We start from the raw sequence: 20164 nt of genomic DNA, 5'->3' as shown, positions 1-20164 counted from the left end.
GAGAGAGAATGAGAGAGAGAGAATGAGAGAGAGAGAGAGAGAGAGAGAGAGAATGAGAGAGAGAGAGAGAGAATGAGAGAGAGAGAGAGAGAGGCAGTGTCAGAATGGGGTGGGTCTGATTGTTGCTCAGTTCAGGAAAGCTTCAGTCAGTCTTCATGGTGCAGAGATAACTGTGGACTCTTTACCCTGTTTTTCCCCCGTTTTTCCTGTTTTTCCCCCGTTTTTCCCCATTCTTCTCTCTCCCCAAAGTTCATGTCGTCCGTATAGACAGAAGACATGATGATTTTTCTACATTCCAGGATTTTGCTGTATCTGGCGGTGTCTCTGAGTGCGCTGCTGTTCTGTAAAGGTCAGGACGGAAACAGCGGTAAGTAAATCAGCGCTGAATTCAGCTGTTAATTGTGATTAAAGATACGCTGATTAAATTCTGTTCATTTATTTTCTTTCTTTCTGGTCTTTTGTTTGAGGAAACTTTTGAGGTGTAACTTGAGATTTGGTGCCACTTTGACCTTCTCTTAAGGGTTACAGGTTTATTGGGTGAAAATTCTGAGGAACTTTACATTTTATCTGAGAATTATTCAAATCTTTTATGCAGTTATCACATGTTTCACATGTTGATTTTTCTAATAGGTGAGAATTAAACTTTGGGTAAAACCTCTGGGAGAGATGATATTTTATCCCAGTTCTGGTTTTAGTGCTGAATGATCAGCTCTTTGTAATGTTGGTTGAACTTTAGGACTGTAGAACAATTTTCACCATATTTTATGTTGTTTGATGTTTAACTGTGGGCAGAACTTTTAAAATCATTTAGACATTTTACTTTTAAAATTGTAGACAATTTACAGACTAAATGTTAAAATGTATTTAGAGAGGAATCGTTGTGTTTTATAAATATTGCTCTTATTTAATTACAGAATTTTGACATGACTAATGATTAATGTTTGATTAATGTTCTAATAAATCTAAGTTGCATGTAGATTAGCTTAACTCTCTGTAGGAACGAGTCTAAAGGTCTATCAGGGTTTCTGGATGTTAGCTAAATGTTTCCTAAAGTTCCTAAAGCTCTGGAAATGAGTCAGGAAACAATTTCTGTTAGTAGAATGTTTTCTGAATGTTATGCTTAACGTTATTAGAATGTTCAAACTGATAAGTTTTCTGGATTTTCTTGGAACATTTTTAACATTTATAAGCATTCTCTTTGTGTCAATCTTTGAATAAAGTTGTGATGACATGTTTTCAGCATTCCAGAAGTTATTTATGTATTTCTTTTCCAAACGTTGCTAGACATTCTTAAAAAGTACTTTATAGCGGGTCACTGGTCTGCATTAGCATTATTCACATTATTAGCATTATTAGCTCATGATGAAATGAACAGTGCTAACGGTTGCGCTGTGTTCTGGCCTGTTCTGAGGCTCTGTAAGCGTTAGCTTCTCTCATGCAGCACATCTGTGGAGTCGTTTCAGCGCTGGGCTCACGTGTCTCTGAGGGAACACGGCTCAGACTAATGCAGGGCAGATGTTCGGGGGGAGGAGCTCCATGAGAACATGCTGGGGGGTGGGGGGGGGGGGGTGGGGGTTTGAGCCAGAACACCTGAACATCATTACCTCACACACTGTGTGTTTTACTGGATTTAAAACATATGACATCATCTTTTCCCTAACTGATGTCACCAGGTTTAACGCTGCTTTTTAAACTGTTAAATTCTGATTAAATGTTTTTAAATGTTTTGGTAACTTTGCTGCAAAATCTGTTACTTTTAACATTTCCATAATGTGTAGTATTCTATAGTATTCATAAATCTGGGAACATCATGTGAGAAACATTCTAATAACATTGCAAACCGTTATTACGCCACATGTTTTCAGAACGTTTTCAGATTGTTTCATTCCTGTAAAATTACAGGCTAACATTCCTGAAACCTTTTTTATAAACCTTATCATAACATTCTTTTTTGAGTTATTGATGTCATCTGTTTTATGATGATTTTTATACAGTGTTTTGATTAATGTTGATGATTTGTTGGATTTTGCTGTAGAATGTCTCTTAATGGCTAAATGTAGTTAATGGTCAGTTTTGGACTCTGCAGAAACTCTGCCTCCTTGTGGTAATTTACTGTAACAGGAGTCTGAACAGTTAGTATGAGTTTAAACACCTTAAACTCTAAAACTGGTGGTTTCTGTATTTATACTGTTTTATTACTATTCAACTCTTTGCATGTTTTAACCCATAAGTCATTTTAAGGGGGCAATAAAATTCAAAAGCATAAGGAAAGCTAATTAAAAAGTACTCAGTGGTTTACTGTTCATTTCTAGAATAAGCCATATTGTAATGATGAGCAGGAGATCGCACTTACCTGGATCAAGCATAACATTATGGCATTATTATTATTATTATTATTATTATTATTATTATTATTATAAAATCTCGCTCTTCCTTTCCTGAGAGGTCCTGATGAGTACCAGTTTCATCATAATGTTTTTGATGGTATTTGCACTGCCTGCCTGATACTTTCAAAGTTCTTGAAATGTTTCAGAATAACTGACCTTAATTTCTTCTTAAAATCATTTTATTCTTTATTTAGTTGAGTAGTTGTTGCTTCTCATAATCTGGATTAGAACATTACTCAAATATTCACTATTCACTGTATACCTGTAACTCTACCTCTTCACTACTTTACTTTAACTGATGCTCTCAAACACTTTATTAAGAGACAAGAAATTCAAGTAATTAACTCTTGATGAGTTCAGCACAGCTGTTAACTGAAAGCCTGAATTCCAGGAGACTCTACCTCATAAAACTGACTGAAAAAATCCAGCAGAGATGTTCAAAACTGATCCTCTAAACAAGAGGAGATACTTTGAAGAATGTAAAATATATTCTGGTTTATTTAACACTTTTTTCTTAATAAACAATTTCATGTTTTTCTTTATAGTTTGCATTTTAACTGTACTGTACATTATTATGTTTTAATACTCTATGTTACATTCATGGTAGGACGTTTTTGCTGTAGAAATACTACACACTGTTACAGGCTTCTAACATTCACCTTTAGTACAGGATGTTCACACATGTTCATTTGTACCAGCATTAGCTCAGTGCTAACATGCTATTAAAATTCCTATAGAGGCGCTACAATAAATTAGCACTGACATTTACGGCATGAGCTGGAGGCCTGGCTGTAGTGATCACAGTTCACCACTGTTCACTGTTTTACACAATACTGAACTAATAACTGTGGAGAATTAATCACTAACTGTTACTGAGAATCAGATCTATCAGACATTATCAGACGTTATCAGACATTATCAGACGTTATCAGACATTATCAGACGTTATCAGACATAATCAGATCTATCAGACATTATCAGACATTATCAGACATTATCAGACGTTATCAGACATTATCAGACGTTATCAGACATTATCAGATGTTATCAGACATTATCAGATGTTATCAGACATGTCTGATCTAGCTGAGCTATGGTATAGCTGTTGGTTAATAAAGTGTTTCTATGTGGTTGCTAAGGTGTTGCTGTAAGTAAGTCTGATTGGTTTAAAGGTTGAAAGCATTAAACCGTAATACAGGGTTTATAAGTGAATGTAGTATTTGTGTACAGTAGTTATAATTTTGGAATTAATTCATAATTAATTCATTATTATTATTATTATTTTGAATTCTGTGGGTTTAGAGTTCTGTGGGTTTAGAGTTCTGTGGGTTTTGAGTTCTGTGAGTTTAGAGTTCTGTGGGTTTAGAGTTCTGTGAGTTTAGAGTTCTGTGGGTTTAGAGTTCTGTGAGTTTAGAGTTCTGTGGGTTTAGAGTTCTGTGGGTTTAGAGTTCTGTTAGTTTAGAGTTCTGTGGGTTTAGGGTTCTGTGGGTTTAGAGTTCTGTGGGTTTAGAGTTCTGTGGGTTTAGAGTTCTGTGGGTTTAGAGTTCTGTTAGTTTAGAGTTCTGTGGGTTTAGGGTTCTGTGGGTTTTGAGTTCTGTGGGTTTAGAGTTCTGTGGGTTTAGAGTTCTGTTGGTTTAGAGTTCTGTTGGTTTAGAGTTCTGTGGGATTAGAGTTCTGTGGGTTTAGGGTTCTGTGGGTTTAGGGTTCTGTGGGTTTAGAGTTCTGTGGGTTTAGAGTTCTGTTAGTTTAGAGTTCTGTGGGTTTAGAGTTCTGTGAGTTTAGAGTTCTGTGGGTTTAGAGTTCTGTGGGTTTAGGGTTCTGTGGGTTTAGAGTTCTGTTAGTTTAGAGTTCTGTGGGTTTAGAGTTCTGTGGGTTTAGGGTTCTGTGGGTTTAGAGTTCTGTGGGTTTAGAGTTCTGTGGGTTTAGAGTTCTGTGGGTTTAGGGTTCTGTGGGTTTAGGGTTCTGTGGGTTTAGAGTTCTGTGGGTTTAGAGTTCTGTGGGTTTAGGGTTCTGTGGGTTTAGGGTTCTGTGGGTTTAGAGTTCTGTGGGTTTAGAGTTCTGTGGGTTTAGAGTTCTGTGGGTTTTGAGTTCTGTGGGTTTAGAGTTCTGTGGGTTTAGAGTTCTGTGGGTTTAGAGTTCTGTGGGTTTAGAGTTCTGTGGGTTTAGAGTTCTGTGGGTTTAGAGTTCTGTGGGTTTAGAGTTCTGTTGGTTTTGAGTTCTGTGGGTTTAGAGTTCTGTGGGTTTAGAGTTCTGTGGGTTTTGAGTTCTGTGGGTTTAGAGTTCTGTGGGTTTAGAGTTCTGTGGGTTTAGAGTTCTGTGGGTTTTGAGTTCTGTGGGTTTAGAGTTCTGTGGGTTTAGAGTTCTGTGGGTTTTGAGTTCTGTGGGTTTAGAGTTCTGTGGGTTTTGAGTTCTGTGGGTTTAGAGTTCTGTGGGTTTTGAGTTCTGTGGGTTTAGAGTTCTGTGGGTTTAGAGTTCTGTGGGTTTTGAGTTCTGTGGGTTTAGAGTTTGGAGTAAATGCTGATGGAGCTGTTTTGTGGATTTATGTAGATGTTGCAGTGAGGCGAGTTCAGGCCTATACTTTTACTGATGACTGAGGTCATGTGACTCAAGCAGAATCCTTAATGAAGAACAGCGTCTCATACAGAAGCTTTCTAATTGTTCTTGGCGCTCTCTCGCTGCATTCACAATCCACGCCTTTAATTCCAGTTCCAGGCTTCATCAGGTCACCTGGAAAACTCTCTCTCACTATATATATACTGTACATATATATATATATATATATAACTACTCAGGAAAACCAACTAACTGCTCTCAGAACTGGAGGCTGTTGGGCTGGGTGGGGTTTAACACTGATAGGGGTAATGTTGACTGGGGTAATGCTGACAGTGTAATGCAGATGGGGTAATGCTGACGGAGGGATAATTCTGATGGGGTAATGCTGATGGGGTAATGCTGATTAGGGGTTATGCTGATGGGGCTAATTCTGATGGGTAATGTAAAGCAGATGGGGTAATGTTGATGGGGTAAATGCTGATGGGGTAATGCTGACAGGGGATAATGCTAAAAGGGTAATGCTGACGGGGTAATGCTGACAGGGTAATGCTGATAGGGTAATGTAATGCTGATGGGGTAAAGCTGACGGGACTAATTCTCATAGGATAATGTAATGCTGACGGGGTAATGCTGACAGGGTAATGCTGATAGGGTAATGTAATGCTGATGGGGTAAAGCTGACGGGGCTAATTCTCATAGGATAATGAAATGCTGACAGGGTAATGCTGATGGGGTAATGCTGATGGGGCTAATTCAAATAGGGTAATGTAATGCAGATGGGGGTGATGCTGATGGGGTAAATGCTGATGGGGTAATGCTGACGGGGGGATAATGCTGATGGGGTAATGCTGATGGGGCTAATGCTGATTGGGGTAATGCTGATGGGGCTAATGCTGATGGGGCTAATGCTGATTGGGGGTAATGCTGACGGGGGATAATGCTGATGGGGTAATGCTGATGGGGTACATGTTGATGGGGAGGGTAATGCTGACAGGGGGATATGCTGATGGGGTAATGCTGATGGAGTAATGCTGATGGGGCTAATTTTGATGGGGGGTAATGTTGATGGGGTAATGTAGAAGGGGTGATGCTGATGGGGTAATGCTGGTGGGGGGGTAATGCTGATGGGGTGATGCTGATGGGGTAATGCTGATGGGGTAATGCTGATGGGGTAATGCTGACGGGGTAATGCTGATGGGGTAATGCTGATGGGGTAAATCTGACGGGGGTAATGCTGATGGGGCTAATTTTGATGGGGGGGTAATGCTGATGGGGTAATGCTGATAGGGGGGTAATGCTGATGGGGTAATGCTGATAGGGGGTAATGCTGATGGGGTAATGCTGATGGGGGGTAATGCTGACGGGGTAATGCTGACGGAGGTAATGCTGACAGGGTAATGCTGATGGGGTAATGCTGATGGGGGAAATGCTGATGGGTGTAATGGTGATCGGTGTAATGCTGATGGTGGAGCAATGCTGACGGGGGGGTAAAGCTGACGGGGTAATGCTGATGGGGGGTAATGCTGACGGGGGAGTAATGCTGACGGGGTGTAAAGCTGACGGGGTAATGCTGACGGGGGTAATGCTGACGGGGTAATGCTGACGGGGGTAATGCTGATGGGGGGGTAATGCTGATGGGTGTAATGCTGATGGGGGGGTAATGCTGATGGGTGTAATGCTGATGGTGGAGCAATGCTGACGGCAGGTAAAGCTGACGGGGTAATGCTGACGGGGGGTAATGCTGACGGGGGTAATGCTGATGGGGGAAATACTGACGGGGGTAATGCTGATGGGGGGAAATGCTGATGGGTGTAATGCTGATGGGGGGGTAATGCTGATGGGTGTAATGCTGATGGGGGGGTAATGCTGATGGGTGTAATGCTGATGGTGGAGCAATGCTGACGGCGGGTAAAGCTGACGGGGTAATGCTGACGGGGGGTAATGCTGACGGGGGTAATGCTGATGGGGGAAATGCTGACGGGGGTAATGCTGATGGGGGGGTAATGCTGATGGGTGTAATGCTGATGGGGGGGTAATGCTGATGGGTGTAATGCTGATGGTGGAGCAATGCTGACGGCGGGTAAAGCTGACGGGGTAATGCTGACGGGGGTAAAGCTGACGGGGTAATGCTGACGGGGGGTAATGCTGACGGGGGTAATACTGACGGGGGGGGGGGCAATGCTGATTCTACCGCTGAGTTTCTCCAAGGGCGCCGGCCGAGATCAACGACTTCCAGATGTTAAACTGGCGACTTTGGCAGATTCAGTAAATATTAAAATAAACTCCGGCTGAAGCGGCGAGAGGAAGTTCTAACGCTGATGTTACAAAAACCGTATCAGAGAACCGTAACTGCTGAGAAAACACGCAGAAAAAAACACACAACATACACAACACCTAAAATAACACACAAACACTGAACCTCACTCACAACTCTACCCTCTAATACTCAGCCTACCTCACACTACTCCACTCAACCCCCCTGTACCTAACAATAAATCCACATTCGATCAGAAATGGTTAAAATAGTGGATTACTTATCCATGATTTTCCTTTAATTTTATAAAACATTATAATGTATTTAATCAAAAACCTGAGATACTGATATTAAACTCATGTATCGTGTTACCAAGTTGCCAATACACAGCCCTAATTTATCTCAGAGTGTATCCGAAAGGGTCAAACATCCAAAAATAGTGGTTAGAGGGAAAGTGAGTATGGTGTTCCCAACAAATTTTCTTTTTTTTCCAAATAAGCACTGCTGAGGTAAATGTGTGATTAGTATAGCACTGCTGAAGTAAATGTATGATTAGAATAGAACTGCTAAAGTAAATGTATAATTAGAAGAGCACTGCTGAGGTAAATGTATGATTAGATTAGCCCTGCAGAGGTAAATGTATGATTAGAATAGCACTGCTGAGGTAAATGTATTATAACTGTATACCTGCCAAAATATTAAAAATATACTCAATACATTTTTTGTAATACATTATTTCAGATTTTTTGCTAGTTGTTTATGGTTTGGAAAGCAAGACAAAAAATATTTAGGCTATGCAAATAATTTCATATTCAATTACATCTAATAGAAGATTCTCAAAATCTGTTTAGAGTTTTTATATGAACTGAAAGGTAAATGCTGACGGCGGGTTTGAGATGATTGCGCGCAGTGAAGATCTGGAACTCACCCAGTGCCTTTGGGTCTTCATCTGATCCATCTTTATCTGATGAAGCGTGATTAAGGAACGGTGACAGTGGTGTTTTGGCTGACGTGGTTTAGAACTTCAATAATTCCAATCATCATATTTCATTAACAGACGCCTGCTGCCATTTTCACCACATTAAATATAACAGAACTGTAAGAGTCAGTTTCTCAGACTGGTTAAGCCGAATCCTCTGTAACATTAAACTATAGAATTTTAAAACCATTTAACTTTTTAATCACTTGGTTCACTATGCCAAATTAATAGCTTACATTAATAAAATAAATGTATCAGTTCATCAGTAGGTTTAATATGTCTGACATCATCACCAAGCAGTTTTGCAGAAATCTGGGTCAGGACCCAAATGAACATAGCTGAGGAAAAACAGCATCTGGAAAAACTTTCCGAGAGGAAAAATCCCAAGAACAGAATACACCCCCCCCCCCCCACAGAACAAGAGGAAAAGGTCTGAGAGGAGCCACAGCATGAAATGAGAAACTAAAGGAAACTTAAAGACCATAAGAATGAAATTAAGTATATGATCATTTTTACATCGACTAAAAGGATGCAAATTCTTTACTGGACGATTCTGATTTTATTCAGATCAATTACAGGAAGTTTATAGAGTCACACTATCATCACCCATTAAACAATAGAATCCTTGATGATGTACAGGAGCATCATGCAGCTGTATCTACTGTAACTGTAGATTAATTACAGAGCAGTACGGGTACAACAGATTACAGTGCTGGTGATTCTGTATCTACTGTAACTGTAGATTAATTACAGAGCAGTACGGGTACAACAGATTACAGTGCTGGTGATTCTGTATCTACTGTAACTGTAGATTAATTACAGAGCAGTATGGGTACAACAGATTACGGTGCTGGTGATTCTGTATCTACTGTAACTGTAGATTAATTACAGAGCAGTACCGGTACAACAGATTACGGTGCTGGTGATTCTGTATCTACTGTAACTGTAGATTAATTACAGAGCAGTATGGGTACAACAGATTACAGTGCTGGTGATTCTGTATCTACTGTAACTGTAGATTAATTACAGAGCAGTATGGTTACAACAGATTACGGTGCTGGTGATTCTGTATCTACTGTAACTGTAGATTAATTACAGAGCAGTACGGGTACAACAGATTACGGTGCTGGTGATTCTGTATCTACTGTAACTGTAGATTAATTACAGAGCAGTACGGGTACAACAGATTACGGTGCTGGTGATTCTGTATCTACTGTAACTGTAGATTAATTACAGAGCAGTATGGGTACAACAGATTACAGTGCTGGTGATTCTGTATCTACTGTAACTGTAGATTAATTACAGAGCAGTATGGGTACAACAGATTACGGTGCTGGTGATTCTGTATCTACTGTAACTGTAGATTAATTACAGAGCAGTACGGGTACAACAGATTACAGTGCTGGTGATTCTGTATCTACTGTAACTGTAGATTAATTACAGAGCAGTACGGGTACAACAGATTACAGTGCTGGTGATTCTGTATCTACTGTAACTGCTGCAGGATTAAGCATCTCATACACTTAGTGTTAAGTATAGCGAGACTCCGCCCACGTAGGTGATGATGTCAGGATGTAGTAAAGTTGTTTAGTCGCTCAGTCACTAAACTACAGTGTAAAACTGAAACTAATCAAAACAGAATATAATGTAACACATGAAGCTCTGTTCAGACTCTAATCTGGAGTTTTAGGTATAAAAAGCCTAAAGAGAAATTCGGAATCAATAAATTACTGAATAATTAATCAGAAATCATTTCTTTGAAGCGACCAAAAACTTCTATAAACTATTTTAATAAAAGTCAGTTGATATAAACCTGCACTGTATACTGAAGAAGAGAAGAGCCTGAGATCAGGTTTTAGAGGATTTAAACACCTCGTCTAACTGCGTCACATGATGTTCGATTTATCTTTAATTCAACCAGGACCTTCTGACTCCAGGCTGAACTGCACCGTCGTCAGAAAATAGCACAAATACAGCTGGATTTAATGGATAAAATGTTGTGCTGGGAGTATATTAGGGATGGTATTGTTTTAAAAGTGGTTGGAGTTCCTGTGGATTTGATGGCGAGTGAAGTGTTTAGATGGCTGTGGTTTAATGTTCCACATGCAGGAGTTTTTTTTTTTCACTTTTCGTTTTGTACAGCATGTGCCTTTGTTCATGAGGAACAGAACCCTATTAGAACAGTCTGATAAAACTCAGACTTTAATAATGTAGCTGGATCCAATAATACGGTCTGGATCCAGATCAGAAGAGCATTGTGGATCTCCAGTTAATCCACATGGATTTTAGATTAGTTAATCAATCTCTTAATACATAAAATGTGTTTAAAATTAAGTATGAGGTTAAGAAAACTCTATGCAGGATTATTAAAGATTATTCATATCTGAACAGTCCATGAACTACACACTGGTATGCCAAAAGTCATGAGAGAGCAGTATGTCCACTGTCCATGAATTCAGCATTTGAACACTGGTCAGCATGCTCTTAGCAAGAGAATTATGAAACCAGATCCAAACCAGACCAATCCAAACCAGATCAATCCAAACCCAGTCAAAACAAATTAATTCCAAACAAACTAATTCAGTCTAAACCAGATAAAATCAAATAGAACCAAACCAATTGAGACCAGACCAACTAAAAAGATTGTAGTCTAAAGTAAACGTATTTTAAGTTTATTTTTTACCTTTGGGTTTTCTGTATTTTACACTGAAGTTTAATGTAATTTGATCAATAAAACAGTAAAACTCCAGTTTGAGCTCAGAAATGTGGAGGAACGATTTGATCAGCGCTGAGTTTTAGAACGTCTGCAGATTCTATTCAGTCTGTTTTCTCTGCCAGACATGTTTATGTGGAAACGTCTGCACAGCGCAGTGACTCACGTTTTAACGCTGTTACTTTACCGAGCAGAAACTCGCCCTGACATGTGTTTCTATTCACCCAGAAAACCCAAAAACTGTCTTGTATAGGATTTAAACTGAACTGCTTTAAAGTAAAGACATCCTTCCCATCACCACTTTATCATACTGTACATTTCTCAGAATAAAACTGGACAAAAACCAAGAATGTGTTTCCAATCAGTGAATTCCCTAAATAGAGATGAAAGAATGCTGTAGATAAGCGAGGCTGGTATCCATGTGCTGATCTGAGCAGGACTGCATAGAAGTTGCTCTTTTATCTTTGTTTTAAATTACACATTAAATTTCAACTTTTGACAGGTGTAACATCCACCGTACAAAATCAGATAATCGAGAGAAATGCTCGATTCGAGTGACTGGAAAGCTTGCATGAAAATAAATCAATTTTGTTGCTGAAGAATTCATTTCAGTAAGTTACATTACTTTTATTAGGGATGCAAATATATTTATACCAATCACTGACTAGTTTAATTTCATCATGCTGCAGCGTTTCGTCTTATGTGTAGTAGCTGTATACTTTACACTGCAGGAACTGTGAGAGAGACGATAGGAAAAACCCACAAACGGCAGGTTTAAGTTCATTTTTACTGTCTTGTTTTCCAGTTTAAAGATATGAGCTGTTAAGAGCTAGGATAGTAAAAATTTAAATTAAGCTTAAATTAATAGTAAAAAAAACTGTGAAAAGTGTTTTCAGTCTTTGTGTTGCAGATGAATGTTTAGCATGTAGTTTAAAACTGACTTTAATCCAGACCTATGATCCAGCTGATGTTTGCTGTGATTGGCTACTGTTTTTCTGCTATTTTTACCCAGTTTACCCAGTTTATCTGCTGCACTCAGTAAAACAGGTCTGCTGATGTTCTTTGTAAACAGTAAACCAAAACTGCTTACGTTCTCCTGAGCTTCCATTTGGCCGGAGAGCAGCGAGAGTCTATTCCTGTTTATATCTCTGATATTTATCTACAGACTGGCTTTACTGGTTTAGGAAGAGAAGCTGTTCAGGAATGTGACGGTGGAGAGAATGTGGTGAACAGTCGGGTCGGGCTGATCTTACTGTATCCGACCTGCAGGAAACTTTTCCACTGCGGTATTTCCTCTGGATGTTTAACGTCTGGATCTGAACCCCCGTAAATTCCCAACTCGCTGATTCATCCTCCCAGTATACCAGTACAATCACCATACTGGTCTAATGATTCAATCAATATTATATATAAATACACTACCAGTCAAAAGTTTTAGAACAGAACCAGTCTTTCCTTTAGCTCTTCAGCTCCAGTCAATAACCGGAAATAGTAGAAATATTTAGTACTTAAAAAAATACCTCAGATCATACATTGTTTATAAAACAGATTTAAATTCAGCAAATGTAGCTTACAATGGAAATAAACAAAGTTCTGTACATTAAAAAAATTAACAATGTAAATTTTCAAACTCTTATTCTGTAGTAAATCAGTGGTTACTCTTGTTACTGCAGTATTTATATAATATATAATATTTCATCATAATAACTAGAAAAAGACACAGAAACACAGAGAACTCTGAAACTATTAAAAATAGAAGTTTTTTCTTTAGAGAAAAGAAGCCAGAGAGCGGTGAGTACACTACTGATGTATGTGTGTATATATATATATATATATATATATATATATATATATATATATATATATATATATATATATATATATATATATATATATATATATGATATAATCATATTTATAAAATACGGGTAAAAGACATTTCTTTAAAATCTTTTTTATTTAATCAGAACAGTGGAATATAATTATTTCAAAACTGTTATCAAATACATCATATTTAGCTATAACTGGTAATTAAGATGGTTAAGATGTAATAATCATTAAGAGCGGCTGTTTGGAGTAAAAATAGAGAAACTGTAGAGAAATTTATTTACAGGTTTGATGTAAAGAATGACTGAAGTTCCTTATTTACGATCCAAACCCACAAATGAACCAACATGTTTAATGTGTGTTTTATATGTAATGTTCATAGTTCCTGGGGTGGTCCTGATGAGTGCCAGTTTAATCATAATGCTTTGTTGGTCTTTGCGACTGCATTGATTCTTTAAAAATTCCTGAAATGTTTTCGATGGACTGATCTTAATTTTTTGTTAAAGCATTTTCCTTTACTTTTTTTTCCCTGCTCATAATATGTATTAGAACATTACTCAAATAGAGCTATTCACTGTAAATCTACAATGCAGATCATTTAAAAATAAAAACAACTAATTTCAGATGTATCCAAACTTTTGACTGGTACTGTACAGATAGACTACGTAAATAAATGATAAACTCTAAAGCTATGCTGGTTAGATAGTTTAAAACATGCATTATATATAAGTGTGTATAAGATTCTATTGACCCACGTTTTGATAAAGAACTGATGTGAAATTTCCCACTGAAACAAACAGATCTTTTAAAATGAGGGAAAATGAATCCCTTCCATCCGGAGCTTCCCACAAAACCAACAAACAGCTGCTCGTGACCATCAGGAGAAATATGCATAAACCTCGAGCCAGATCATAAAACACTATCAAACAGCAATTTAACATCCCTGTTCTCACTAATAAATATACAGTTAACTACAGTTAACCCTTTCAGACATTTCAACATTTTCATATATCATTTCATTTCAATGTAACATAAAATAAACCAGTCAGTGAGCCAGCTGTCACTCCTTTAAGAGGCAGGTGCTCTCTGACTTTGGCGCGTTTGTATTTTAACAGCTCGGCGGTTTTGTGTCTCAGCAGAGGAAACTGAGCTGCTGGTTGACGCTGTGAAGGAGCTCCAGCAGCTCATTTACGGGAACAGCAATGTTATTTTATTTACTATTCTGTTTATTGTTGATGTAAAAGTTGGGTTTGTGCTGCTGTGTGTTCATGTTTGTGTGTTATAAGCGGAGGTACACAGCGTTCTCGTGGGGCTCAGATATGATTGGGTGGCTGACTGGTGACTGTTGTCAGGGTTTTAATCAGTCAGTGGCGCACCTGTGTTTCCCACCACCAAAATAAAAACACGGCAGAAATGTACCTGAACACACCTCATTTCCAGACCACCACGCCCATCAGTGTAGATATATTCAGAAACTCTGAGGCTATTTTAAGCTTGTGCAGGGTGTAAGATAGGATCCCTAATGTTACCATATCACTGCGTTTTTATTTAATAACAGGAGCAGCTGGACGTGCTTAGGCTTTATATCCCAGCAGAACTGAAAACTCAGAGACTCTGAGCCTGAAAGGGTTAAAGAGTTTAAACACTGTCGGTGTGTTTTACTCGGACCCTCTTCTGACTCTTGTTTCAGTGACTCAGTCTGACAGAGCTGGAGAACATTTCCACACCCACAGCATTCCCAGCATGCACCTCTCAGATATAAACCTTATGTGTTTTTCCTCTGATTTAATTTGTAAAATTGAGTCATGAGCTTCACTGAGATCTGCAGAACCTCGTATTAAAAATGTTTCTGCAGTTTTTTGGATCCTCTTTAAGAACTACCTGAAGCATGTTTAGATCTGAACATGTAATATTTTAAACTGCGAGTTTTTATTATGAAGGTCTTAAAAACGATTGAATGTAGTTGTAGAAACTTTATATTTATCACAGATTCCTAAACGACTGGAAACAGAAGACAGTTCTTCTGGTTAAAACGTGATAAACTGCTCCAGTATTACTATCAGCCCCACCAGACTCCCCCGGCTCCGCCCCCAGTCTGAGGGAATGATGTCATTGGCCAGGAGCAGAGCTGTGTGGGATGCCAAGGCCTTTTCTGGCCCCTGAGAGCGACTGGGCTCGTACCGCTCGGAGCTCAGCTTATGTTTCCTGCTGGTGGAAACAGAGGGTCCGGGCCGGGTGCCATCATTAATCATAAACTGAAACTCTCTTTTATCTTCGTACAGAACAGCGACTCCAACCCGACTGCAGAGAACAGCAGCCAAAAGTGTTCTTTAGAGAGAAATCCCACAGCAGAAGAACGTCTTTTGGTCCATAAAGAAAGTTTTAATGGAGGTGTGGGAGCGGTAAGAACGTGTTTAACGTTTATAAAACGTTTTATGCTAATTAAAGGAACTTTCACATGTTTACATGTTTTTAAACTTTCATAAAAAATAAAAAATAGAATATTGTGGACTCTGGCCCTAAAATTCTAACCTCTGTTCTACAGCCTCACACAGTTCTTTACAGTGATGCTACAGAGGATTAGAGAGTTCCTGAGACCCGGACTTTTCCTTGGTGTGCATTTTTTATTTCTCCTAGTTATGTGGGATTAGTTGGACCCAACAAATATAAAAATGAAACAATTTGTTTTGTACAGGAAGTCTTTTTTGCAAAAAACAAATGTCCTCATATGGGAGAAATAGTTTATTTTCACATTTAAACATTTTATTTGCCATTTAGGATCAGAAAGACCAGGTTTTAACAGGTTTTGATCAGAAATTCTGGACTTGAAATCCCGCCATCCTGTTTTCAGTCATTTGAGTGTAATGTTGGGATGTGACCACTAGGTGGTACGAGCAGTGTCTCCATATGAGGCCAAGAAGTCAATGTTTTAAAAATGAAGTCTGATGCTGCAGAGAAGAAGAAATGTAATGTGATCATATGAGGACTCAGAATCTCAAGAGTTTAAAGAATAACAGAACATCAGCATCACTCATATTCAGCATCACTATATACAGTATATGCAGTTTAAAGGGGACATGAAACATTTCAGTTTGTACAAGTTTTCTAAGGTATTAAATATAATGGAATTTATTTGGGGGGGATTTTTTTATATAAAATGTTTACACACTAAATTATAATATATTTATGTTTGTTACGTTTGAGCTAGGGCGCCGCCATGTTGCCCGTGCAGCACTGGTGACGTCACGAGGTTGGTTGGTTTAAGATCCCAGGCATATAGCTAGAGGAAAAGAGCGTATTGTTTGTCGAGATTATGGATGAAGATGAAGCTGAACTAGGCTAACATGGAGCATTTACTCAGAGATCTTTCCTGTATAAACCTGAGCAGAACTTTTCAGATGCTTTTCTGAGAGCGAGACGTTTTGGGAGTGTTTATTCTCTCTCTACGTGGAGCCGTGCAGAAACCCTGCAGCGCGTCCACAGCAGGTACTACCATCCAGTTAACCAGCTATTTTATATACATTTAGCTATTTAACATGCAAAGTCCAGAGTTCATTAAGACTGAATGAAACGTACATGATTTAAGTGGATATTGAAACATCCAGGCGCTGTTTGGTTGATAAACCGTTCAGTTTAGAAGTTAGAATGCTTACTGGGTACTTAGCTTCATCTAGTTAGTGTTAGCTAGTTAGCTAGCGTTGGCTAGCTAGAATAAGATAGCTAGCTAAGTAGCTAACGCTAGCTATGTTATCTTTAAATTGTCATTTTATCTAGATTTTCGGTAATGGTACCTCTCGCTGCTCTGCTGGGTGGGCGTGTTGTTTGGCTGGTGCGGCTCACAGCTGCTGCTCTCATAGTAACGTTACCATCAGTCGGACGGTCTGTACATTCCAGCTGATCAGAGGAAAAATAAAAAACGGAGGAAAAAAGCCTCGGACTTCAGCTTATTTATCCGGCGCTAATGCTCCTGACTCAAACCCCTCTCCTTTACATAGTCCTGGTCTAGAAAGTGCTCGCCACTACCACTAACCCCTAGCGTTGCAGCTAACTGGAGGATTCTCACGCTTCAGCGCTGCGAGCCCCGCTGAAGGTATGAAAGTGAAAGTAAATATTTCTCATTCCTCACCCTATTAAATTTCACTACTCCCAGTATTACTACACACAGGGGCAATACAAAAGTGCCCCCCGCTCTGCATTGAGTTTTGGTTTGGATTTTATTATTTATTGAGGAGCTAAATTACGGTATTCTCATAGATTATAGTAGTGAGGCGTGCGAGAACCAACCTCGTGACGTCACTTTCAGCGCTGGGACAAGATGGCGCTGCCCTTACTTAAAAAAATGACATTTAGATTGCTTATTATTTTAATTCCGCTTCACTGACAACTGTTAAACTTATAAAATTTGTTAGAGTGAAAATACATCTTGTGAATTAAGCGAAATACTTGAAGTGTTTCATGTCCCCTTTAATGAACTGTTTATATTCACACACAATGCAATAGGCTACATATTGCATTGTGTGTGAATATAAACAGTTCATTAAAATGCATATACTGTATATAGTGATGCTGAATATAATATAAATATGCCAGAAGTGATATTTGTAGATGTGGTAGGTTAATGTTAGGGTTAGGTTTTAGATGTTATAGATGTTGTAGGTTAATGTTAGGGTTAGGTTTTCGATGTTGTAGATGGTGTGTAGGTTAATGTTAGGGTTAGGTTTTAGATGTTATAGATGTTGTAGGTTAATGTTAGGGTTAGGATTAGGTTTTAGATGTTGTAGATGTTGTAGGTTAATGTTAGGGTTAGGATTAGGTTTTAGATGTTGTAGATATTGTAGATGTTGTAGGTTAATGTTAGGGTGAGGGTTAGGTTTTAGATGTTGTAGATATTGTAGATGTTGTAGGTTAATGTTAGGGTGAGGGTTAGGTTTTAGATGTTGTAGATATTGTAGATGTTGTAGGTTAATGTTAGGGTTAGGGTTAGGTTTTAGATGTTATAGATGTTGTAGATATTGTAGATGTTGTAGGTTAATGTTAGGGTTAGGGTTAGGTTTTAGATGTTATAGATGTTGTAGGTTAATGTTAGGGTTAGGGTTAGGTTTTAGATGTTATAGATGTTGTAGGTTAATGTTAGGGTTAGGTTTTCGATGTTGTAGATGTTATAGATGTTGTAGGTTAATGTTAGGGTTAGGGTTAGGTTTTAGATGTTGTAGATATTGTAGATGTTGTAGGTTAATGTTAGGGTGAGGGTTAGGTTTTAGATGTTGTAGATGTTGTAGATGTTGTAGGTTAATGTTAGGGTGAGGGTTAGGTTTTAGATGTTGTAGATGTTGTAGATGTTGTAGGTTAATGTTAGGGTTAGGGTAAATATTAACATAAACAGTAAATCAGGTGCGTTTAATAAACATTCAGTTTAAAGTGATGTTAACAGTCCTGGAGGAACATATTTTAGCACATTAACCTACAACATCTAAAACATCTAAAACCTCTAAAACCACTTTTGAAAGTTCTATGTTACTTACATTATATTATGTTTGTAAAGATGAAACATCAGATGATGGTTTAGAAATGTTTAGTAAGATTTGTGTATTTTTAAATGCAGTTGTAGTTGGTTTATATGTGAAGGTCGTGTTCTGGTTTAAGAGACACAGTGAGAGAAAATGAAGAGAGTTAGGAAGAGTCGTCTCACAGTAAATATTTATAAAAGAAATCCTCGCCTGACTTTGGGTAAGCGCCTGCGGGCCGAGCTCAGAACCGAGCCGTGGTCCAGTGTGGTCCGGCGTCTGGCATGGTGGTTCCAGAGTGGTGGTTCTGGCGTGGTGGTTCTGGTGTGGTGGTTCTGGCGTGGCGGTTCCGGCATGGTCCGGCGTCTGGCATGGTGGTTCCAGTGTGGTGGTTCTGGTGTGGTGGTTCTGGCGTGGTGGTTCCGGCGTGGTGGTTCTGGCGTGGTGGTTCTGGTGTGGTGGTTCTGGCGTGGTGGTTCTGGCATGGTGGTTCAGGCAGAACTTCCCGCAGAGAGTTTAACGAATGATAAATAGATAAATATTCCCTCAGAAACGAGAGGTTAATCCCAGCCTACAAATATGGAAATAAACACACTAATAAAAATGCTGCACACAGAAGGAATCAAAGTACAGGAATAAAATCAGTGACACACAAAAAATCAGGTTTGATGTCTGGCAGGTCATGTGACATAAGCAGGGTGGGGCTTATTCCTCTACCTGGATCTGGGAGATCCACACCAACCACAGAGAGGAAGAACCTATGTGTCGAGTATCACCAACAGCGATCGCTGTCCTGATGGTGTGATGATGTGATGGTGTGAGGGGGTGATGGTGTGATGGTGTGGTATGATAGTGTGATGGTGTGATGGTGTGGTATGATGGTGTGATGGTGTGGTATGATGGTGTGATTGCATGGTATGATGGTGTGGTGTGATGGTGTGATGGTGTGGTATGATGGTGTGATGGTGTGGTGTGATGGTGTGATGATATGATGGTGTGATGATATGATGGTGTGATGGTGTGAGGGGGTGAGGGTGTGAGGGGGTGAGGAGGTGATGGTGTGGTGGTGTGATGGTGTGATGATATGATGGTGTGAGGGGGTGAGGAGGTGATGGTGTGGTGGTGTGATGGTGTGATGATGTGGTGGTGTGATGGTGTGATGATGTGGTGGTGTGATGGTGTGATGGTGTGAGGTGGTGAGGCGGTGATGATATGATGGTGTGAGGGTGTGAGGGGGTGAGGAGGTGATGGTGTGGTGGTGTGATGATATGATGGTGTGATGATGATGTGGTGGTGTGATGGTGTGATGGTGTGATGATGTGGTGGTGTGATGGTGTGATGGTGTGATGATGTGGTGGTGTGATGATATGATGGTGTGATGATGTGATGGTGTGATGGTGTGATGGTGTGATGATGTGGTGGTGTGATGATATGATGGTGTGATGATGTGATGGTGTGATGGTGTGATGGTGTGATGATATGATGGTGTGATGATGATGTGGTGGTGTGATGGTGTGATGGTGTGATGATGTGGTGGTGTGATGGTGTGATGGTGTGATGATGTGGTGGTGTGATGATATGATGGTGTGATGATGTGATGGTGTGATGATGTGGTGGTGTGATGATATGATGGTGTGATGATGTGATGGTGTGATGGTGTGATGGTGTGATGATGTGGTGGTGTGATGATATGATGGTGTGATGATGTGGTGGTGTGATGGTGTGAAGGTGTGATGATGTGGTTGTGTGATGATATGATGGTGTGATGATGTGATGGTGTGATGGTGTGAGGTGGTGAGGGGGTGATGATATGATGGTGTGAGGGGGTGAGGGGGTGAGGAGGTGATGGTGTGGTGGTGTGATGGTGTGATGATATGATGGTGTGATGATGTGGTGGTGTGATGGTGTGATGGTGTGAGGGGGTGAGGGGGTGATGATATGATGGTG

At 39.4% G+C, this 20164-nt stretch overlaps 1 protein-coding gene across 1 annotated transcript in view; it reads left to right on the top strand.

Moving 5' to 3' along the window:
- Positions 1–108: 108 nt before the first annotated feature.
- col5a2a (collagen, type V, alpha 2a) overlaps positions 109–20164 on the top strand; it is a 62044-nt gene continuing 41988 nt past the window's right edge. The window contains exon 1 of the mRNA XM_049484660.1: positions 109–367. Within this exon, the coding sequence (XP_049340617.1) occupies positions 277–367 (91 nt within the window). The 5' untranslated portion in view covers positions 109–276. The remainder of the gene's footprint in view (positions 368–20164) is intronic.

This window comes from Astyanax mexicanus, chromosome 11, assembly GCF_023375975.1.
Source record: "Astyanax mexicanus isolate ESR-SI-001 chromosome 11, AstMex3_surface, whole genome shotgun sequence".
Classification (NCBI taxonomy): domain Eukaryota; kingdom Metazoa; phylum Chordata; class Actinopteri; order Characiformes; family Acestrorhamphidae; genus Astyanax; species Astyanax mexicanus.
Note: the sequence above shows the minus strand (reverse complement) of the source record. Positions and strands in the feature narration are given on the sequence as shown.